Source organism: Pleurodeles waltl, chromosome 3_1 (assembly GCF_031143425.1).
Source record: "Pleurodeles waltl isolate 20211129_DDA chromosome 3_1, aPleWal1.hap1.20221129, whole genome shotgun sequence".
NCBI lineage: Eukaryota > Metazoa > Chordata > Amphibia > Caudata > Salamandridae > Pleurodeles > Pleurodeles waltl.
The window spans coordinates 868,976,178-869,000,572 of NC_090440.1; the positions used below are offsets into that span (position 1 = coordinate 868,976,178).

The following is a 24,395-nucleotide window of genomic DNA, read 5'->3' on the forward strand; positions in this document are numbered from 1 at the left end:
TTCTTGTATGGTGCTACTATGTGCCTTTCTGAATACACCACTCTTCATCAAGAATTGGTTCTGTTTCCTCTTCAGTCCTATATATTTTGTCTCTACAGCTTAAACTACTAAAGCATGGTTTTCCTGTAAGAAAGTGCATAGTATGTCTCATGACAGGACATCATTGTGGGATGGGCATAGGCATATCACTGCTCATTGAAAATCTTGTTACCAAGGGGAAGAACGTGCTGCAATTCATAAAGTTATTGCCATTAAGCTGCTAACTGTTGAATGGCGCTATGGTAATGGTCTTAGACACTGGGCGCCCTCTTGAAGCTTTGCTCATAGGCTGTTTTTGTTTTTTGGCTATACATTTTCCATAGCATGATTGAGACCGTCAGGTTCTACTACATGGTGAAGGTCCAGTGGGTGACTACCTTTCCAAATATTTAATGTTGGGTGTGTGCAGCAGAGATGAATGTTTCTGTTTTTGCCCCTGTTGTGATGCACAGACATCTGTGTTCTTGGCTCTCTTTTTCACATTGTTGCAAATCCACCCTTGTTCCTGTAGGTTGGGCAGGAGAAGATGGAGGATCCATTTATTTTTGCCTCAGTTCGTATACTGAGTGTGTGGCTGGCCGAGGAGACATCCTCTCTGAAGCAGGAAATCTGCGAACTGCTGCCTTTCCTCGTTCGCTATGTTAAGACACTTTTCCATCGAGAGAGATCTTGCAGAGACCTTCCCCAGCAGGTTGCAGAGCTAGCATTGTGCAGCAGCTCATGGGGTGCACTCTGGCCTGGTGATGCTCTGAGGTGTGTATTTTGTTCTTGCTTTTTTCACTCTCCTGCCCCCTATTTATGGGACTCTACAATACCTGTGCCTCCTGCCCTTGGCCTTTTTGTCCTCTTGCTTGTCCCCAACTCCTCATTCTTCCATTAGTCTTTCTCTTGCCTCACCTTTATTAACTGTACTGGACCCTTAACTCTCATCCCCCCCAACCAACCTGCTCTTGTCCCATCCTTTGACACTCCTTTTCTCTTTTTTAACTGTGTTCACTTGAAACACAACTTTGCCTTCACATCTTCCCTCTGCGACTCTTAAATTCCATCCAAGCCAATACTGCCTTTTCTTGTCTGGCCGTAGCGTCTGCTTCCCTTGCCCCTCAATGATCATGATTTGATGCCTTGGATCTTCTATCGCTGCTTTCCTCACCCATAATTCAACCTTTTTGTCTATCTTGGATGATGACCATTTTAACGCAACATCCTCCTTTACACTGCCTTGCGCTCATTCAGTTGGTAAATTACTAGTGTGCAAAAGTGTGACAGCGTCTGAAAGATTCTGTCTTGTTAAGGAGGTTTTATTGCCAGAAAAGATCCACATAACCCAGGCTGAGGTCTAGGCAAAGAAAACTCTGTGTGCTCAGAGGTCTGGTCCGAGGTAATTCATTGTAGGGTCAGTGGGAGGTTGGCTATCAGACTGACTATTATAATTCAGCTGCAAAAAAGGCTGCTTCCCAAGATGGACAATTCAAATTAATCCCGTGTAGGAGGCTGGACTGGCTTGTAGTGAGTACCAAGGGGTACTTGCACCTTGCACCAGGCCCAGTTATCCCTTATTAGTGTATAGGGTGTCTAGCAGCTTAGGCTGATAGATAATGGTAGCTTAGCAGAGCAGCTTAGGCTGAACTAGGAGACGTGTGAAGCTACTACAGTACCACTTAGTGTCATATGCACAATATCATAAGAAAACACAATACACAGTTATACTAAAAATAAAGGTACTTTATTTTTATGACAATATGCCAAAGTATCTTAGAGTGTACCCTCAGTGAGAGGATAGGAAATATACACAAGATATATATACACAATAGCAAAAATATGCAGTATAGTCTTAGAAAACAGTGCAAACAATGTATAGTTACAATAGGATGCAATGGGGAAACATAGGGATGGGGGCAACACAAACCATATACTCCAAAAGTGGAATGCGAACCACGAATGGACCCCAAACCTATGTGACCTTGTAGAGGGTCGCTGGGACTATTAGAAAATAGTGAGAGTTAGAAAAATAACCCTCCCCAAGACCCTGAAAAGTGAGTGCAAAGTGCACTAAAGTTCCCCTAAGGACAAAATAGTCGTGTTAGAGGAATAATGCAGGAAAGACACAAACCAGCAATGCAACAACTGTGGATTTCCAATCTAGGGTACCTGTGGAACAAGGGGACCAAGTCCAAAAGTCACAAGCAAGTCGGAGATGGGCAGATGCCCAGGAAATGCCAGCTGCGGGTGCAAAGAAGCTTCGACTGGACAGAAGAAGCTGAGGTTTCTGCAGGAACGAAAAGGGCTAGAGACTTCCCCTTTGGTGGACGGATCCCTCTCGCCTTGGAGAGTCGTGCAGAAGTGTTTTCCCGCCGGAAGGACGCCAACAAGCCTTGCTACACGCAAATCGTGCGTTTGGCGTTTTTGGATGCTGCTGGGGCCCAGGAGGTCGCAAATTGGACCTGCAGAGAGAGGGGACGTCGAGCAAGACAAAGAGCCCTCACTGAAGCAGGTAGCACCCGGAGAAGTGCCAGAAACAGGCACTACGAGGATGCGTGAAACGGTGCTCGCCGAAGTTGCACAAAGGAGTCCCACGTCGCCGGAGACCAACTTAGAAAGTCGTGCAATGCAGGTTAGAGTGCCGTGGACCCAGGCTTGGCTGTGCACAAAGGATTTCCGCCGGAAGTGCACAGGGGCCGGAGTAGCTGCAAAGTCGCGGTTCCCAGCAATGCAGCCCAGCGAGGTGAGGCAAGGACTTACCTCCACCAAACTTGGGCTGAAGAGTCACTGGACTGTGGGGGTCACTTGGACAGAGTCGCTGGATTCGAGGGACCTCGCTCGTCGTGCTGAGAGGAGACCCAAGGGACCGGTTATGCAGCTTTTTGGTGCCTGCGGTTGCAGGGGGAAGATTCCGTCGACCCACGGGAGATTTCTTCGGAGCTTCTGGTGCAGAGAGGAGGCAGGCTACCCCCACAGCATGCACAAGCAGGAAAACAGTCGAGAAGGCGGCAGGATCAGCGTTACAGAGTTGCAGTAGTCGTCTTTGCTACTATGTTGCAGGTTTGCAGGCTTCCAGCGCGGTCAGCGGTCGATTCCTTATCAGAAGGTGAAGAGAGAGATGCAGAGGAACTCGGCTGAGCTCATGCATTCGTTATCTAAAGTTTCCCCAGAGACAGAGACCCTAAATAGCCAGAAAAGAGGGTTTGGCTACCTAGGAGAGAGGAAAGGCTACTAACACCTGAAGGAGCCTATCACAAGGAGTCTCTGACGTCACCTGGTGGCACTGGCCACTCAGAGCAGTCCAGTGTGCCAGCAGCACCTCTGTTTCCAAGATGGCAGAGGTCTGGAGCACACTGGAGGAGCTCTGGACACCTCCCAGGGGAGGTGCAGGTCAGGGGAGTGGTCACTCCCCTTTCCTTTGTCCAGTTTCGCGCCAGAGCAGGGGCTAAGGGGTCCCTGAACCGGTGTAGACTGGCTTATGCAGAATTGGGCACATCTGTGCCCAACAAAGCATTTCCAGAGGCTGGGGGAGGCTACTCCTCCCCTGCCTTCACACCATTTTCCAAAGGGAGAGGGTGTCACACCCTCTCTCAGAGGAAGTTCTTTGTTCTGCCATCCTGGGCCAGGCCTGGCTGGACCCCAGGAGGGCAGCTGCCTGTCTGAGGGGTTGGCAGCAGCAGCAGCTGCAGTGAAACCCCAGGAAGGGCAGTTTGGCAGTACCAGGGTCTGTGCTACAGACCACTGGGATCATGGGATTGTGCCAACTATGCCAGGATGGTATAGAGGGGGCAATTCCATGATCATAGACATGTTACATGGCCATATTCGGAGTTACCATGGTGAAGCTACATATAGGTAGTGACCTATATGTAGTGCACGCGTGTAATGGTGTCCCCGCACTCACAAAGTTCAGGGAATTGGCTCTGAACAATGTGGGGGCACCTTGGCTAGTGCCAGGGTGCCCTCACACTAAGTAACTTTGCACCCAACCTTTACCAGGTAAAGGTTAGACATATAGGTGACTTATAAGTTACTTAAGTGCAGTGTAAAATGGCTGTGAAATAACGTGGACGTTATTTCACTCAGGCTGCAGTGGCAGGCCTGTGTAAGAATTGTCAGAGCTCCCTATGGGTGGCAAAAGAAATGCTGCAGCCCATAGGGATCTCCTGGAACCCCAATACCCTGGGTACCTCAGTACCATATACTAGGGAATTATAAGGGTGTTCCAGTAAGCCAATGTAAATTGGTAAAAATGGTCACTAGCCTGTCAGTGACAATTTGGAAAGAAATGAGAGAGCATAACCACTGAGGTTCTGATTAGCAGAGCCTCAGTGAGGCAGTTAGTCACTACACAGGTAACACATTCAGGCACACTTATGAGCACTGGGGCCCTGGGTTACCAGGGTCCCAGTGACACATACAACTAAAACAACATATATACAGTGAAAAATGGGGGTAACATGCCAGGCAAGATGGTACTTTCCTACACAACCCCCCCCCCCCCCCCCCCCCCAAGCGAAGGACAATAAGACTAGCCATTACCTGATGAGTCTTCATTGTCTAAGTGGAAATATCTGGAGAGTCCATCTGCATTGGAGTGGCTACTCCCAGGTCTATGTTCCACTGTATAGTCCATTCCCTGTAGGGATATGGACCACCTCAACAATTTAGGATTTTCACCTTTCATTTGTTTTAGCCAAAGTAGAGGTTTGTGGTCTGTCTGAACAATGAAGTGAGTGCCAAACAGGTATGGCCTCAACTTCTTCAGAGCCCAGACCACAGCAAAGGCCTCCCTCTCAATGGCAGACCAACGCTTTTCTCTAGGGGTCAACCTCCTACTAATAAAAGCAACAGGTTGATCCTGGCCCTCAGAATTAAGTTGTGATAGGACTGCCCCTACTCCTAATTCAGATGCATCAGTTTGGACATAGAATTTTTTAGAGTAACAAGGGCTTTTCAGGACCGGTGCAGAGCACATGGCCTGCTTCAGCTCCTCAAAAGCTTTCTGACAGCTTGCTGTCCATAATACCTTTTTAGGCATTTTCTTGGATGTGAGGTCATTAAGAGGGGCTGCAATGGAGCCATAGTTCTTAATGAACCTCCTGTAATACCCAGTGAGGCCTAGGAAGGCTCTCACCTGAGTCTGAGTGGTAGGGGGAACCCAATCAATAATAGTTTGGATTTTCCCCTGAAGTGGTGCAATCTGTTCCCCACCAACAAGGTGTCCCAGATAAACCACCTTACCCTGCCCTATCTGGCACTTTGAAGCCTTGATAGTGAGGCCTGCCTTTTGCAGGGCCTCCAAAACTTTCCATAGGTGGACCAGGTGATCATCCCAGCTGGAGCTAAAGACAGCTATATCGTCCAAATATGCTGCACTGAAAGCTTCCAGCCCTTGCAGGACTGTGTTCACCAACCTCTGAAAAGTGGCAGGTGCATTTTTCAAACCAAAAGGCATTACAGTAAACTGGTAATGTCCTCCAATGGTAGAAAATGCAGTCTTAGATTTAGCATCTTCTGATAATTTGATCTCCCAATACCCTGCAGTCAAATCAAAAGTGCTTAGATACTTGGCAGATGCCAGTGTATCTATAAGCTCATCTGCCCTGGGTATAGGGTGAGCATCAGTTTTGGTTACCAAGTTGAGACCTCTATAGTCTACACAAAACCGCATTTCTTTCTTTCCATCTTTAGAATTGGGTTTTGGTACCAGTACCACAGGAGAAGCCCATGGACTGTCAGAGTGCTCAACCACTCCTAGTTCCAACATTTTCTGAACTTCTTGCTTTATGCAGTCCCTGACATGGTCAGGCTGCCTATAGATCTTACTTTTGACAGGTAAACTGTCTCCAGTATCTATAGTGTGCTCACACCAAGAAGTGGTGCCTGGCACAGTAGAGAAGAGTTCTGAAAATTGTCCTAGGAGATTTATGCAATGGTCTTTCTGCTCAGCAGTAAGACAATCTGCCAAAACTACACCTTCCACAAGAGCATCTTGTTCTGTGGAAGAGAAGAGATCAGGTAGAGGATCACTGTCTTCTTCCTGTCCCTCATCAGTTGCCATGAGCAGGGTGAGATCAGCCCTGTCATAGTAGGGTTTCAGGCGGTTGACATGGAGCACCCTAAGGGGACTCCTGGCAGTGCCTAAGTCAACCAAGTAGGTGACTTCACCCTTCTTTTCAACAATTGTGTGGGGTCCACTCCATTTATCTTGGAGTGCTCTTGGGGCCACAGGCTCCAAGACCCACACTTTCTGCCCTGGTTGGTACTGAACCAAAACAGCCTTCTGATCATGCCATTGCTTCTGGAGCTCTTGGCTGGCCTGAAGGTTTTTACTGGCCTTTTTCATGTACTCAGCCATCCTTGATCTGAGGCCAAGTACGTAATCCACAATATCCTGCTTAGGAGCTTTTAAAGGTTGTTCCCAACCCTCCTTTACAAGTGTGAGTGGACCCCTAACAGGGTGTCTAAAAAGAAGTTCAAAGGGGCTGAAGCCCACTCCTTTCTGGGGTACCTCCCTGTAGGCAAAAAGGAGGCATGGTAGAAGGATATCCCATCTCCTGCGGAGTTTTTCAGGGAGACCCATAATCATGCCTTTGAGAGTTTTATTAAATCTCTCCACCAGTCCATTTGTTTGTGGATGATAGGGTGTTGTGAACTTGTACGTTACACCACACTCCTTCCACATGGCCTTTAAGTATGCAGACATGAAATTGCTTCCCCTGTCTGATACCACTTCCTTTGGGAAGCCCACTCTGGAAAATATTCCCAGGAGGGCCTTTGCCACTGCAGGAGCTGTAGTGGTCCTTAAAGGAATAGCTTCAGGATATCTTGTGGCATGGTCCACTACCACCAAGATAAACCTATTGCCTGAAGCAGTAGGAGGGTCAAGGGGGCCAACTATGTCAACCCCTACCCTTTCAAAGGGAACCCCAACCACAGGCAGTGGGATAAGGGGTGCCTTTGGAGTGCCACCTGTCTTGCCACTGGCTTGACAGGTTTCACAGGACTTACAAAATTCCTTTGTGTCCTCAGACATCCTAGGCCAATGAAACAATGGTACCAATCTGTCCCAAGTTTTCATTTGACCCAGGTGCCCAGCTAGGGGAATGTCATGTGCCAGTGTTAGGAGGAACTTTCTGTACTCCTGAGGAATCACTAATCTCCTGGCAGCTCCAGGTTTAGGATCCCTATGCTCAGTGTACAAGAGGTTGTCCTCCCAGTAAACTCTGTGAGTCACTGACATCCCCATTAGCCTGTTTGACAGCTTGCTGTCTGAGACCCTCTAATGTGGGACAGGTTTGCTGTGCCACACTCAGCTCCTCTCTGGCAGGCCCCCCTTCACCCAAAAGCTCAGCAGTGTCTGCTTCCAGCTCCTCTGGTGTAGGTTCTGCACAGGGAGGGAATTCTTCTTCCTCAGAAGTAGAATCCACTGTAGAGGGAGGGATAGTAGGAAGTGGTTTGCTTCTACTAGCCCTAGCTTTAGGGAGCACTTGGTCCATTGTTCCAGGATCCAAGCTTCCCTGTCCTTTTTGCTTTTTGGCCTGAGCCCTTGTCAAAGCAAAAATATGCCCTGGGATGCCCAGCATTGCTGCATGGGCCTCCAACTCCACATCTGACCAAGCTGATGTCTCCAAATCATTCCTTAATAGACAGTCTACAGGTAAATCTGAAGCTACCACAACTTTCTTTGGACCAGTTACCCCCCCCCCCCAGTTGAGATTTACAACAGCCATGGGGTGGCTTTGTGTTATGTTGTGAGCATCGGTTACTTGGTACTGGTGTCCAAGTATGTGTTGTTCAGGGTGCACCAGTTTCTCAATCACCATTGTGACACTGGCACCTGTGTCCCTGTAGGCCTGGACCTCAACACCATTTATTAGGGTTAGTTGCTTGTACTTCTCCAAGTTATGGGGGCAAGCAACCAAAGTGGCTAAATCAATAGCCCCTTCAGAGACTAAAGTAGCCTCTGTGGTCTCCCTAATCAGACCAACCCCAACTAAATTACCAAAAGTGAGCCCAGCTACTCCCTTGGATTGGCTATTAGTAGGTTTGCTCCCACCACCACTGCTATTAGTAGGGACACTAGGTGTAGCAGTAGGGGTTGTAGTGGTAGGAGCTGTGGTGCCTTTCTTTGGACAACTGGGATCTGTTGTCCAATGGCCTTTTATTTTACATAAATAGCACCATGGTTTCTTTTCCTTGTTCTGATTAAAGGAGGATTTGGACCCACCACCCCCACCAGAGTGTTTTTGTGGGCCTGATGAAGACTCATTTTTAGATTTGTCCCCACCCTTGTCAGAAGACTTACCATCCTTCTTTTTGTTGCCATCTTTGTCACCCCCTGTATGAACTTTTCTGTTCACTCTTGTTCTGACCCATTTGTCTGCCTTCTTTCCCAAATCTTGGGGAGAGGTCAGATCAGAGTCCACCAAGTACTGGTGCAACAAATCAGACACACAATTATTAAGAATATGCTCTCTCAGGATCAAGTTATACAGGCTGTCATAATCAGTAACTTTACTGCCATGTAACCACCCCTCCAAGGCCTTCACTGCCTGGTCAATGAAATCAACCCAGTCTTGTGAAGACTCCTTTTTGGTCTCTCTGAACTTTATCCTGTACTGTTCAGTGGTTAAGCCATAACCATCCAGGAGTGCATTCTTAAGAACTTGGAAATTATTAGCATCATTTTCTTTTACAGTAAGGAGTCTATCCCTACCTTTTCCACTAAATGATAGCCATAGGATAGCAGCCCACTGCTTTTGAGGGACATCCTGTACAGCACAGGCCCTCTCAAGTGCAGCAAACCACTTGTTAATGTCATCCCCCTCCTTATAAGGGGGAACTATCTTGTGCAGATTCCTGGAATCATGCTCTTTCGCAGGATGACTATGGGGAATACTGCTGCTGCCACCATGGGTATCTAAACCCAACTTCTGTCTTTCCTTCTCTAATTGTAAAGACTGTCTATCCAAATCCAGCTGTTGCTTCTTGAGCTTCAGTCTGGTTTGTTCCACTCTCAATCTATTGAGCTCCCTTTCTAACAATCTGTCATCAGGGTGGGTGGGAGGGACATTTCTAGATACAGAGGTATGATGGGAATGAACAGAAGGAGACCTGTCCCTTACAGAGGGCACCCTAACAGCTTGGCTAACAGTATAATGTGAGAGCACACCATCAGTATGGTGTGATTCAACCTCTGTACCAACTATGCTAGACTGTCTAGTAATGGGCAGGCTGAGAAGTTTCTTTCCTGAATCTTTTCCTGGGGGAGTCCCTGGATCAGATTGAGAACCATTAGCTACTTTTTCACCAGATTGGGCACTTATGGCCTTATCCTGTACTCTAAGCATGTTAATTAACAGTTCTAAGGAAGGATTCTTCCCTACACTCAAACCTCTCTCTATGCAGAGACTCCTTGCTCCTTTCCAGCTAAGGTGATCATATGCAAGTTTGGACAGTTCAACATTTTGGCCTGTGCCAGACATTTTTAGAGAGAGTTAAAGTGATAGAAAAAGTGAAGAAAGTTTTCAGAACTTTTTGGAAAGACAGAAAAACTTTTAAAACTTTTTGAAAGTTTTAGAAGTACTTTTCAGCACTTAGAAAAGAGTGAAAAGAGGAAATGCAAAACTTTTTGGCTATGTGTATATACACTGACCTTGTTTTGTATATTTTTCTCTTATGAAAAGTACAATGACAAGAGTGGTAAGTAGTCTCAAGCACTTATCCCACCACTGCACAACCAATGTAGGAGGCTGGACTGGCTTGTAGTGAGTACCAAGGGGTACTTGCACCTTGCACCAGGCCCAGTTATCCCTTATTAGTGTATAGGGTGTCTAGCAGCTTAGGCTGATAGATAATGGTAGCTTAGCAGAGCAGCTTAGGCTGAACTAGGAGACGTGTGAAGCTACTACAGTACCACTTAGTGTCATATGCACAATATCATAAGAAAACACAATACACAGTTATACTAAAAATAAAGGTACTTTATTTTTATGACAATATGCCAAAGTATCTTAGAGTGTACCCTCAGTGAGAGGATAGGAAATATACACAAGATATATATACACAATAGCAAAAATATGCAGTATAGTCTTAGAAAACAGTGCAAACAATGTATAGTTACAATAGGATGCAATGGGGAAACATAGGGATAGGGGCAACACAAACCATATACTCCAAAAGTGGAATGCGAACCACGAATGGACCCCAAACCTATGTGACCTTGTAGAGGGTCGCTGGGACTATTAGAAAATAGTGAGAGTTAGAAAAATAACCCTCCCCAAGACCCTGAAAAGTGAGTGCAAAGTGCACTAAAGTTCCCCTAAGGACAAAATAGTCGTGTTAGAGGAATAATGCAGGAAAGACACAAACCAGCAATGCAACAACTGTGGATTTCCAATCTAGGGTACCTGTGGAACAAGGGGACCAAGTCCAAAAGTCACAAGCAAGTCGGAGATGGGCAGATGCCCAGGAAATGCCAGCTGCGGGTGCAAAGAAGCTTCGACTGGACAGAAGAAGCTGAGGTTTCTGCAGGAACGAAAAGGGCTAGAGACTTCCCCTTTGGTGGACGGATCCCTCTCGCCTTGGAGAGTCGTGCAGAAGTGTTTTCCCGCCGGAAGGACGCCAACAAGCCTTGCTACACGCAAATCGTGCGTTTGGCGTTTTTGGACGCTGCTGGGGCCCAGGAGGGACCAGGAGGTCGCAAATTGGACCTGCAGAGAGAGGGGACGTCGAGCAAGACAAAGAGCCCTCACTGAAGCAGGTAGCACCCGGAGAAGTGCCAGAAACAGGCACTACGAGGATGCGTGAAACGGTGCTCGCCGAAGTTGCACAAAGGAGTCCCACGTCGCCGGAGACCAACTTAGAAAGTCGTGCAATGCAGGTTAGAGTGCCGTGGACCCAGGCTTGGCTGTGCACAAAGGATTTCCGCCGGAAGTGCACAGGGGCCGGAGTAGCTGCAAAGTCGCGGTTCCCAGCAATGCAGCCCAGCGAGGTGAGGCAAGGACTTACCTCCACCAAACTTGGGCTGAAGAGTCACTGGACTGTGGGGGTCACTTGGACAGAGTCGCTGGATTCGAGGGACCTCGCTCGTCGTGCTGAGAGGAGACCCCAGGGACCGGTTATGCAGCTTTTTGGTGCCTGCGGTTGCAGGGGGAAGATTCCGTCGACCCACGGGAGATTTCTTCGGAGCTTCTGGTGCAGAGAGGAGGCAGGCTACCCCCACAGCATGCACAAGCAGGAAAACAGTCGAGAAGGCGGCAGGATCAGCGTTACAGAGTTGCAGTAGTCGTCTTTGCTACTATGTTGCAGGTTTGCAGGCTTCCAGCGCGGTCAGCGGTCGATTCCTTATCAGAAGGTGAAGAGAGAGATGCAGAGGAACTCGGCTGAGCTCATGCATTCGTTATCTAAAGTTTCCCCAGAGACAGAGACCCTAAATAGCCAGAAAAGAGGGTTTGGCTACCTAGGAGAGAGGAAAGGCTACTAACACCTGAAGGAGCCTATCACAAGGAGTCTCTGACGTCACCTGGTGGCACTGGCCACTCAGAGCAGTCCAGTGTGCCAGCAGCACCTCTGTTTCCAAGATGGCAGAGGTCTGGAGCACACTGGAGGAGCTCTGGACACCTCCCAGGGGAGGTGCAGGTCAGGGGAGTGGTCACTCCCCTTTCCTTTGTCCAGTTTCGCGCCAGAGCAGGGGCTAAGGGGTCCCTGAACCGGTGTAGACTGGCTTATGCAGAATTGGGCACATCTGTGCCCAACAAAGCATTTCCAGAGGCTGGGGGAGGCTACTCCTTCCCTGCCTTCACACCATTTTCCAAAGGGAGAGGGTGTCACACCCTCTCTCAGAGGAAGTTCTTTGTTCTGCCATCCTGGGCCAGGCCTGGCTGGACCCCAGGAGGGCAGCTGCCTGTCTGAGGGGTTGGCAGCAGCAGCAGCTGCAGTGAAACCCCAGGAAGGGCAGTTTGGCAGTACCAGGGTCTGTGCTACAGACCACTGGGATCATGGGATTGTGCCAACTATGCCAGGATGGTATAGAGGGGGCAATTCCATGATCATAGACATGTTACATGGCCATATTCGGAGTTACCATGGTGAAGCTACATATAGGTAGTGACCTATATGTAGTGCACGCGTGTAATGGTGTCCCCGCACTCACAAAGTTCAGGGAATTGGCTCTGAACAATGTGGGGGCACCTTGGCTAGTTCCAGGGTGCCCTCACACTAAGTAACTTTGCACCCAACCTTTACCAGGTAAAGGTTAGACATATAGGTGACTTATAAGTTACTTAAGTGCAGTGTAAAATGGCTGTGAAATAACGTGGACGTTATTTCACTCAGGCTGCAGTGGCAGGCCTGTGTAAGAATTGTCAGAGCTCCCTATGGGTGGCAAAAGAAATGCTGCAGCCCATAGGGATCTCCTGGAACCCCAATACCCTGGGTACCTCAGTACCATATACTAGGGAATTATAAGGGTGTTCCAGTAAGCCAATGTAAATTGGTAAAAATGGTCACTAGCCTGTCAGTGACAATTTGGAAAGAAATGAGAGAGCATAACCACTGAGGTTCTGATTAGCAGAGCCTCAGTGAGGCAGTTAGTCACTACACAGGTAACACATTCAGGCACACTTATGAGCACTGGGGCCCTGGGTTACCAGGGTCCCAGTGACACATACAACTAAAACAACATATATACAGTGAAAAATGGGGGTAACATGCCAGGCAAGATGGTACTTTCCTACATCCCGGTGTTAAATTTGCCCAAAACCTGGTTTATGAGGCCTGTTAATAGATTTTATGAAATAGTTGTTGAAAGTCTCCGAAAGTTTGATTATTTTTTTATGTTTCACCTGCACAGCGCTTGCAGAAGCTATTGTTAATATATATCTTAAGAGGGGCTTACATCTCGCCCCTTGCTTTTCATTGGTTCGTGTGCTTTCCAATTACTTTTCCTCTGCTTCTTTTGGCTGTAGCATGCTATTTCATGTTCTTCCTTGTGTGTTTGGTATTATCAGTATCCCGAGACCCAAGTACCGTTTTCACCTGCTTTTGAAGCAGAACTTTGTATTTATTTATTTATTTATTTATTTATTTATTTATTATTATGTTTTATGTTTTGCCTGCACAGTGCTTGCATGCATAGCCGACATCTCTCAAGGCGGCCCCATTCTCATACGGGATTGTATGTGCCTGGCCAGTTTCATGTCAGCTCTTTTATTATTATGACCAGCACTGTGAGATATTCGCACCTCCTTTTATCTTCTGCTCCAGAGCTTTCAAACTTGCTGCATTATAAACAGACACCTGCAACGTGAACTGCACAGACACTTACAGGAATATTGTATGTCTTATATTATTTACTCTTGCCGGCCCCCGCCCCCCATTCACATAGGCGAAACCTAATGCATTTACCAATACTTGTTTTACTTAATTTGCCTGGAATGCCGATTGCACGTTTCCTTTTTTTTTTTCCCCTCCAGCGTTCTTTACAAACATGAATAATAAAAAGTATGTTGTTGTAAAGCATTGTGAGAATATTTCTGGCAAATAATCAGCTGTGAGAAACTTTAAGTTTGAGCCGGGGTTTAGCTGATGATGCATTAAAATTTAAAGTTAGAATCCGTTAAAATCTTATAACTGTGCCAGAAGCGCACTGGATTGTTGGGCCTTCTGTAAGCATGCCATAATGTATCTGAATTTCAACATTTTTTTTTTTACTTGAACATCTTGATTTTCTGAAAGAGTAGTCTGGAAGTGGGCAGAAGGGTGGTTCATGCTCATCTCGTCTCTTACCTTAGTGAAATAATATAGGTAGTGTTCCTGCACTAAGATATTCCTTTGTAAAGCAGCTACACATTGGGTGAGATAGATCTGGTCTCCATGGTACCAAAAATCCAATGTCCTCCGTACCCTCCATTTTCTTTCCTTTTTGTTGCTTGGCTAAACACTAAACCGTGATGTCGTTTTGTTAGCGGTATATTGTACACTTCGTAAGAGGTTGCTAACAAAGATCCAAATGCAGTTTTTTTGGAACTAGTTATACTGTTTGGTTTTGTGGTTTCAATCAGGGGGCAAAGCCATGTTTTTGTTGAGAGAAATATTCAGAGAGGTTTGTGGAGGATAGAGGACATCACAGAATACCTATATTTTTCCCTTTTCTTTTTTTTTTTTATATGGAGAAAAGTCATTCTTCCTTTTTTTGTAAATTCTCTTAATTCACAGTTAACAAATGTGAACCTGTATTTAATTTAACAAAAATACCTATTCATTCTACCCTCCCTTCTTGCTCCATAGGCCACCTCACCCCCCCCCCCACCGCCACTCTCTACACCATTACACCCCTGAGCTTCTTCACTGCTGCACAACCCCCTTCCCAGCATACTTTTTGTTAGTTTCACACTCCCATCTTTGTACCTTTCCTGTGTTCCAGAAGCCTCTGCCCCCCCAAACCACGCCCCATCCCTTCTCAGTTTGACTCCTTGCTTCCTTTGTTTGGCATTTGGTGTGAGTATGTTCAATAGGAGGTTGTTAGTCACCTAAACCACCACATCAGAATGGCACAGCACTGCCAAAGACAATATTGCTGGTGCTGCTATCGTTGTGTTCTCATACTGACCTTATAATAATCTTAATGACCCATACCAGTGACTTTTCTTTATTTGAAGATAGTAGTTGATAATAGTTGGGCTACTTTATGGTGCCCCGGCGATCCTAGAAAGGAAAATCCTGTAATAAAGCAACATCTTGCACTACAACAATATGGAAGCTGGGAATAGGGCCTCTTTGCTGAGTCAACTGCAGTAGAAGAGCGAAGCAGAATCCTCACAGAACGTATTGCTACCATTACATTGCAGATTTGAGTATGTGACACTTTACATCTTTGCTTTTTTAAATAATTGATAACGAGGACCCCTAGATAGCGATAGATGTCTAAGTGGGGACTAGGTGGGCCTCGGGCCCTGCATGACTTTTAGTTTTGCATTTCTTTGCTTCTTCTTTTTAAAGAACTTGGAGCATCCAAAGTGGTAAACAATTTGTGTACTCTATTAACATAATGAAAAACGTGTTCAACCCCCGCCTCATGTATTTTGCAGTCACTGGTAGCTGTTTGATTCTTCATTGGGCCGGATACTGGACCCGGAACTTGTTGGTGTGCAAAGGAGACGGTGCTCCTTTACAACAGCAGTGTTTGGGTCACATTGTACTGGGCCTGGCACAGCACCTGATCAAACAGACATCAAGCGTGTATCAGTAACTCAGCCAGGACGATTAGAAGGCACAGCACACACCTTCACTGGACTGGGAAAGAAAACATTATAATGCTAGCATAGATGTTAAGTGGAATGGCAGCAGATTCTAATCCATATTCCACACATGCACAGTGATTTAAATGAGTCATTCCTTCGTTAAGTACATATTTGCGTTGAGTCAGTTAGATGGTTTGGATTCAAACCCTAAATCACATGATTGTCCTACCTCCCGACTGCATGCAATGTCTAATTTGCTGCCTCGTGATGAGGCTTCCAAACAGGACACAGTACAGGCTGCGTCCACCCTCAAGAACCCGACCCAATGCTACAGGTAAGGTCTCTAGAACAGATTCAGTACTTTGTCAGCCCTCCAGGACTGGACAGAGTACTGCAGTAAAGGCCTTGAGCGCAGCACAGAACACTGTAGCCAAGGTGGCTAGAACTAGCCCCAGGACTATAAAGTGAGGATAAATGGTCAAATTATGCCTCTAGAACTGCATACACTGCTCTAAGTAAGGCCTCTGGAATTAAATTGCATACTTGGCTCCCAGAAGTGATGGAGCATTTCTCATGTGGCCTCCAGCACTAAAGTCAGTATTCTGGATGAAGTACAATGACTCGCCACAGTCCTCCAAGAATGCCTTCAGGATTTGGTATGTTACTTTGGATGAGGTCTCAGAAGTGGACATAGCGAGTAACGCTGGATTGTTCATTAAGTTAAACACTTGAGTTCAAAACCTCGCAGGGCCAACTCAGCCTTTCTTACTTCTAAAGTAATAAGTAACAGGAGTACTAATAAGTTAGGTAATCATAGCATCATTTTTCTTACAGTTGTTGGACACGTCAACAGTGCGGAATGCAATATAAAAAGGTTGGGAAGTGCACGCCATTGTCTACATGAGGCATCACTTGTGCTGTGCATAGTTGTAACACTTTTCTACTTTGCACCTCAGCATTCTTTCTCATTGCTGCAGTCCTCAGCTTCTGAGTTGAGAAGATGTGATATAACCACCCACTGTTGTGGCCTTCCAAATCATAACTTCCATCCTTTGTTTTTGCGCTGGTCCTCAGTGCCCCGAATACATGGCTTCACATTTGACTGTCTTAAAATCTAGCTGCCAAACCGCTAAGCTCACATACTTGAAAATAATCGAATAATGTTTGTTAATTAGTAATTAACATTTCTCAAATTTCATTCCTGTCCAAGTAATTGAAACATACAGTACTGAGCCACAATCAGGGTTATGTCTCCCTGCTGTATGCCTTTAACAAATCCTCTTTGGCTCACCTAGTTCTGTTTAAGGCTGCAGTGCCCTTGTATTATGACACTCAGCACTTATGCCCCCAGTGAATTGGCGTGGGCCTTCCAAAAAGTGTGCAGCATCACTTTGCTTTGGAGGTAATTCTCATAATAAAAGGCACCCAGTAGGTACCGGGTGCAAAAACTATCATATCAATGACTTTTCTTCCTATAATGTGTAAGTCATGTTCTCTTCTTGATAAGTTGTGCAGCCTTTGCTTGTCTTTTGATCATTGCACGTCTTATACACATTTACAATTCCAACCAAATTTCGTGCTAATTACTAGTACTTCGCCTTATTTGAAGCACACTGTATTAGCAGATGAGCAAACGTAGGCACAGCGACACCCAGTGATCCAGTGTGTGTTTTTTTTTCTTTTCTGCAAGATCCCGCAGTGTTGCCAAGTAGAGAATATAGAGTTAAATTCTGTTTCTGGTTGCTTTAACCTTTCCACTAGACCACAGTTCCTCCTTCACAAAAAAGAAAACCGTCCAAGTTGGAAGACCTCAGTTAGACATGGAAATACATTAGAATGGTGTATCTTATAATAATAATAATTAACGGTTTGTAGATTTTGATTTCTCAAACCGCTAACTTGTCCTGATTGAGCTGTGTCTGTATTTACCTCTATTCCTAGGTTCCTGTTGCCGGGCCTGTACCACCTCACGGCAGAAGATGTCCCACGCAGCATCCTGATTTCCCAGGAACTGCCTGCTCTGCTCTGTGAGTACTTTATGCTGCAGTGGGAGCTCTTCTCCTCTGCACTGTTGCCTCCATCCCAGGCATACAGCCTGCAAACCACATGTGGCATTTTTCTCAACCTTGCTGTCACCACACCGGATTTGATCAGGTAAGGTGGTGGAGAAGGAGCTTGAGGCCATGTGCAGCCGGGGGGCATGACCGCTTGCGGTGGGTTGGGCCTGCTCGTAGTTACAGTTTTCATGGCTGTTGTGTGAGTTAGGAAATGTGGAGCTAATCATAACTTGCGAACTTCAGCGGTTTTGATTTTAATTTGTTACCATAACTATATTTTATATCAATCTTATTGTTTGTTTATACATTTGTTGAGCTGTCAAAGCCAACAATAAGCTACATGTTAATCACACTACCAGCACGTGTTGTCATATTATTAGATCATTGAAAAAGGTCTCTGTTTATTCTAGCAGAGCTTTCCAAATCGGTGGCCGTAGCTTTGGTTTCTTCCCGCCTGGATTATTGTAATGTTCTCTACCTGCACATCAACAAAGTCTCCCTCAACAAACTTTGGGTCATTCAGATTTTTCCTAAACATCTCTCAGCTGCCAAAGGTCTTCAGACCCTTCGTTGGCTTCTGGTCAGGAAACAAATGATGTTCAAAGGTCTATGCATGGCCTTTATGGCATTGCATAAAATGGGTCCGAGCTTTTTTCAGTCGATTTTTCAGTGGCATATACCCAATAGGCTGCTCCGAGGGAGGTGGTGGTGTCCAAGATTCACAGAGCCAGATGGGGGAGGGCACTCTTTTTCCTGTGCTGTGGCCAAACTTTGGAACACCTTACTCATTCACATTGCTGGATCTGAAAAGCTTCTGGCTTTTGATAAACTTCTGAAAACATGGCTTTTTTCATCTTGGCGCCCACTTCTGCTTACTTTGACTCCCTTTGTTGTACTGATGTTTCTGGATGGTTTTAGCGCCTTAGCACCTTTGGGTATAGTTGTGCTCTTGAAATCCCTTTTTCATGTTATCAGCTTTTGCTGTGTCTTCAAAGACAGATGTCAAGTATCACCTTATGCCATCTTAAAAATTGCTGCCTATTTTATCCTGGCGATTGGTGTTTACTTTTTTTCCCTCTGACCTCAAAGGTAGAGAGGATTGTGTAAAGTGAACTGTCTGACTCGTAGTGGGCAAACGCCATTTAAATAGGTTGTTATTGAGCTGTCCAAATTTCAAGATAAATTTCAGTAGTTAGTAAAGCCTTTTTAAACTCTGAAGTGAGATGGAAACAAAACTTTTAATAGGATAAAACCAAATCAGAATACTTTACTTGATGATGTGCAAATGATAAGTATTTGCAGAAACTCAGTTTTCATATTATTGTTTTTACGCTGTATAGTTTTATCAGTACAGCTACATGTCAGTGGGGAACGTTTTGGCCATTTTAATGAAAAATAACTTCTGTAAATGACCGTGCACAACCGTATAATGTTTTAGTAATATATTTATTTAAAGTGAAATTTTTAAATGGGAGCTGAGAAACATTCTTCCCCTCGCCCTGATGGCAAATCTATTTATTACTGAACTAAGAGGCACGTCAGGCATCGTGTGTACCCTAAATATGAAATAGATTTTTATTATGACTGGAGCAAACGTTCTCTTTTTTTTTTTTTTTTTTTTTTTTTTTTTACAGCAGACATGCTGAACTCGCATATTTGAAGGTGCTCTTGTGTATGATAAAGTAGGAATAGGTGACATGGTGAAATAAAATATTTGCCTAGGATCAGACAGATTGAGGTGAGCTTATGGGTCAAACGCCTTATAGTTAGGTCGAATAGATTTTTCAATTCAAGTTAGGTTTATCAATGTACCAATTCCTCCCTTTACCAAACCTGTTGAGGAGAAAAAGCTCTGCATGTCGTTGTAAAGTTTTTTTTTTGCTGCACTGCCAGTGTATGGTTTCTAGGCATTCCTGTGGTGTTCCTCAAGAACATCCCCATACGTCCAGGTGAGCTTGTTTGTTGGAAGCCAATTGGAGGTGCTCCCTTATTACTTTAATGAAATCCAAGCTGAATTTGGATGTCGAATGCACAGCTCGCAGTAAGAGTCGATACCCAACACAATACCATCTGGGCCCAGGTAGTGTTCCATCCATCTCCTTCAGACATTAAAATGGTTGCACCTTCTTGTTCCCTGGATGCCTGTGACATTGGCCCCATGCTGCAGAACCATTGCCACCATCTTGATAATCCCTTAAGGTTCCAGAAATATCACCAATTTAACCAAGAGTGAGGAGTCTCTTGTCATAGTCAGTAGTGCACTGACTATGGGGCATTTTTATGTCCATTGTGAATGCCCTGGGGTGCGTGGCTTTCCTCATCGCAGGAAAATCTCTAAGCAACTGGAATATTTTAGGATACAGACCTTAAACTGCTCTGAGCATTTTGGACATCTAGCATGAACTGGCTCTGTAGCCAGCCACTGTCCCCTTAGTAGGCCTGATGCTCCTGGGCTTGGACTCTAGTAACTCTGCCCACCTCCTTACAGCAACAGTCACTAGACTCTTGGGGTCAGATGTATCAAACATTTTTGTGATCGCAAACGGGATTGCAAAAATGCATTTAGGTATATATCGATTCCAATTTGCAATTCGGTAACTTGTTACCGAATCGCAAGTTGGAATTGCGACGACATACAGATTCGGTACTAGGAAGGGGCGTGTCAAGGGTGTCCCTTCCTAATACCGAATCGCAGCTGTACATATGAATGTTTTGTGACTCAAATGTAGTCGCAAAACATTCACATTTTACTGCCTACTTCAAGTAGGTGGTAACCGATTCGCAAACCGGAAGGGGTCCCCAAGGGACCCCTTCCCCTTTGTGAATGCATGCAGAAACAAGTTTTAAGAGCAGGCAGTGCTCCCACGGACCTCTGTCTACTCTTAAAAAATGAAAAGAAAAGCTTTCATTTTTTATTTTTAAACGCATCCCGTTTTCCTTTAAGGAAAACGGGCTGCATTAAAAAAAATCAAATAAAAAAATAATTGCTTTTTTTAAAGGCAATCACAGACCTGGTAATCTGCTGAGCCCATCAGGCCACCATCCCTGTGATTGCAGCCATTGCAACCTACCTCATGAATATTAATGAGGTAGCTCGATTTGCGAGCCCTTGCAAATCACTAAATGAAACTCCTGGAGTTTCATACATTCCAATAGTGATTACTTAATTGCGATTCATAAAAAATCGCAATTTGGTAATCGCTATTAGAAATAATGATATATCTGGCCCCTTGTTATTTACCCCTTGTATACTACTGGAGATCTCCCTAAGAAGAAGCTTTATTAATTGGATGGGGTGCCATGTCAGTTCTTTGGGAACTTTTGAGCGTCTTTTAGGTTTCACAGCTGGTTTATTATTGGAGTATTGTATTCTGGTCCCACAGAATAGAATATAGCTGCTACATAGTTTTCCCCTACTCTTCAATGTCTGGCCAATAAAGTGACTCTTATGCACTAGTAAGGGGATTACTTTTTAGGTCGCAGACTACCAAACAGCGCCGCTGTCTGATTTGCTAAAGACATATTGGGGACTTTCAGAAAGTTGACCTAGGAATGCATCCACCCATTGCTAACTATTGGCTTTGTGGTTTGTAACTCACGTTTTCTTGCTTTCCATTTGCTTTAGTCTCTCCAGGTTCAGTTCGTCCCTCCTCTTGCTGAAACTGTGTTTACTGAATCCTTTCACAAACTCGTTTTCTGTAAACAGAACTTTAAATCTTGTTCTTATCTTTGTCGCATTTGCTGGGCATTCAGAGACAGAGGTCAAATGTCTAGCTGTGTCTTCCAGGGAGTTTGTTGTTTGCTTTCGCTGACTTCTAAATGAGAGAGTTTACAGGAAAGAATACAGATTACGTTCCCCAAGGAGCCTTCTTGGACACCACACAGCACAGAGACGTGGCATGTTTATTTACATATCTGCAGTACTGTAGTAGAGACTCCTCCATGCTACTCACACACGTGCCATGTTCGCTCTACGATTGTGTGTTTGGGAGGATGCGCTTTTAAATGTGTCTGAGGGGCCGACTATGAAGAGCGGTTTAACATTGCTCATTCTGCGTATTTTATACATGTTTGTTGTTTGGAAGTGGACTCTCTAGCCCATATTTACACCCTTTTTCCCTGGAAAAATCATAAGAAAAAATAACACTGAAAACAATAAAATAGCAGTTCACTGCCATCATCGCATTGCACCGTCAATGGCACACTGCATCTTATGTGTTGTTCCCCACCTCCTCTTGGGCATAGCCATCCTGTTTTCGTATTGTATATGTAGCCTCTCGCCGAAAATGTTTCTCCACCTGTGTTTAAAGCCTGATTTAGATCTCTGCAGACTGTTTACTCGTCACAACGGTGACAGATATCCCATCCGCCGAAATATAAATCCCATAGGGAATAATGGATGAGCATGCCGCGTAGATTTTTTGGAGCCTCTGGGGGTGAAGTAAGCACAGTGCAGGTAGTGGAACTATGTAAGCTTGAACGGGGCGTTGCTAGCCACCTCACACACCTGTGCAAAAGCCCGTTGCGACTCTCCATCTATAAGGGAGACTGGCAAGTCTTTGGACCACCTTTGATCACCGTCCTTTCCACTCTGCAGTACGCTTTCAGAGCCTTGTATATGCAAGATATCATTCCTTTAGTGGTTCCTGGGTCTAATAGGAGCCGTAGCGTATAGGACTCCTCTAGCTCCTCTGGGAAGGAAGGCCACATCGTTTGGACCGTGCGTGAGATCTTGGCATATTGTAGGAATTGGCCAGGGGTAGCTGGTAGCACTCCTGGGCTTAATCCACTGTGAGGAACGCCACGTTTTGATACAGATCTCCAGTGGCCTTGCATCCACCAGCTCACCATTGAGACAGGTCCATCGCCACCTGTATCTGCTTAAAGCCTGGCAGCCACTTCAGTGGCAGTAGCTGTGCGTATGGGGCTCTGCGTAGTGCCACGGCAACAGTGCACTCCCACATCTCAGCCACCTAGCGGACCACAAATGGAGCTTTGGCTGGGACTCCATTCCCTTTCATCAGTAGTCCCAGAAGGTCCTCCACTCCCTCCCACCCTGCCAGGGCCCTGTCTCCTGTTGGTTCCCCAGCACACTATTGTGCCGTGTACTGCAGAATCCCTGCAAAGTCGTACATTTTTAGATCCAGGAACCCTAAGCCCCCCAACTCTATGTCCAGTTTCAGTATCCTTAATTTTACTCTGCTCCGGCCGCCTGCCCATATTAGTGATATCAGGGGGCTATTTAGTTTGGTGAATGTGGCCTGTGGGATGGGGCACATGGAGTTCTGTAGCACATAGAGGCATATTGAGTTCGTAATTGTCTGCAGCTGAATGAGTCAACTGCATACCCAGGTAACCAAAATGGCTGCACTCACAATTAAGCTTTGTCCGGGGCAGGACTGCGGCTTGTACCCCAGCCAGGCTTGCCAGTGAGAAAACGGTCGACTTCTGTGGTTAATGCGCAAGCCACAGACCTTCTCCAAATCTGTCATTATTTCCAACAGCACTGACACCGAGCATTCCGGATGGCTAACGTAGAGCAGAAATTGTCGGCATATAGGTAGACTATGAGAGTGTGCCCTGAACTGTGGCAGGGAGCCCCACGCCTGGATTCCTGGAATGTCTCCAGCAAGCGAGGCAACAAGAGATCTGCAAACGCCTGATGGCATTCCACGGGCAGTCCATCTGAGCCTGTGGTTCTACAGCGTGCCATAGCTCTGACCGCCTCTTAGAGCTCCTCCAGCCTGAGGGCTTCATCGAAACACCTGCTCTGCACTTCTGTGAGGTTGAAATACAGCAGGAAATAATAAGGGCTTCCAGGACTGCATGTGGGCGCTTGCTGTAAAGGCCTACCAAATGGTCTCGCAGCAGCACATTGATACCAGCCTGGGTCGTCATTCTGTGAACCGTCAGGGCACCGCAACAATAGGATAAAGGGGCTGGGAGGTCTCCCATAGCAGCAGCCAATGCAGAAGTCTTCCCAATTTATTCCCCATCCCTGTGTAGCAACTTGCACCCGGCTCTTGTCCATTCATAACTGCACATTTACTACTGTTTATGAGGTAGTCCCAACAAGTGATAATGATAATAGTCGCTAGCCTTATCTTATGTCATGGGGCTGGAGTTCCATCAAGCCCACCACCTGGTTCGTCCCTGCCGAGGTTGTTATTTAAAGGGTATTTTCTTGGCTATCGGATGGCGGGACCTCATCCGAGGGGTTGGCGCTGCCACCGTCCAAGTTGGAGGCTGTTACCTCCTCCACCAGAGCACTCTCCTCCTCTCATTCGGATCTCTGTTGACCTGGGCCCAGGCATTGTTTCCTGATTTCCCCATGCTCTGAACCTGTGTGTTTCAAGACCAGGGTCTCATCTTGTCTGACCACTACACGTTGTGAGGAGCGGGAGGCCTGGCCCACCTGCTGTCTCCTCCCTACCAAAACCGGGTAGTCTGTGCCACTGCAGACGCCAGGCCAGATGTCCGCGGCGCAGGGATCCAACCATTCCTAAGTCAATTCCAGGCATCCTCAGGGGTGGTAAAGAAGTGAGCACAGTCAGCATAAAAGCTTTCAGCTTAGCTGGGTAGAGCAACATATACTGAAGCCCCAAGGCCTTAAGTTTTTGTTTCACTCCTCAAAAGGATGTCCAAAGTTGCTGTACTCCTCTCGCATCATGGCATTCTGTGTTCAAACGTTCTGAGTCTTGTCATCCCCCAGTGTGGCCCCACTGCACGTGGTAGGCACTAGTGAGCAGTAGTCTGTGGCAAGTTTGGTAGGACGCAGATCTTGTGTAGAATTTCAGGATGGGAGAGGTCTTTCTGTGGAATCGTTCTGCTCACTTTTGTGTGCCTGCAGGCCCTATCCAGTTCTGTATGTTGGCACAATGAACTGGGCACACTTTCCTGTTTGCCCATGTGGCTTAAATAGTCGTCTGGGGACTCTTGGTGTCAATGTAGTGGTCGAGGGCATAGTTAAGACCCAGGCTCATGCTCCGCCTGTTTCAAGGCAAGTGGGTAAGCGCTGCAGCACTGTCACCCTCGCAACCTTTGGGCAGGCGGTGGTCTCCCTGAGTGG

General features: G+C 46.1%; 1 protein-coding gene across 2 annotated transcripts in view; it reads left to right on the top strand.

The window, feature by feature from the left end:
- The window catches only part of NCDN (neurochondrin), a 66,061-nt gene that overhangs the window by 22,691 nt on the left and 18,975 nt on the right, over nt 1-24,395 (top strand). For both annotated transcript variants that reach the window (XM_069223815.1, XM_069223816.1), the window contains exons 4-5: nt 551-792; nt 17,211-17,423. In XM_069223815.1, coding sequence (XP_069079916.1) covers nt 551-792; nt 17,211-17,423 — 455 coding nt within the window. The remainder of the gene's footprint in view (nt 1-550; nt 793-17,210; nt 17,424-24,395) is intronic.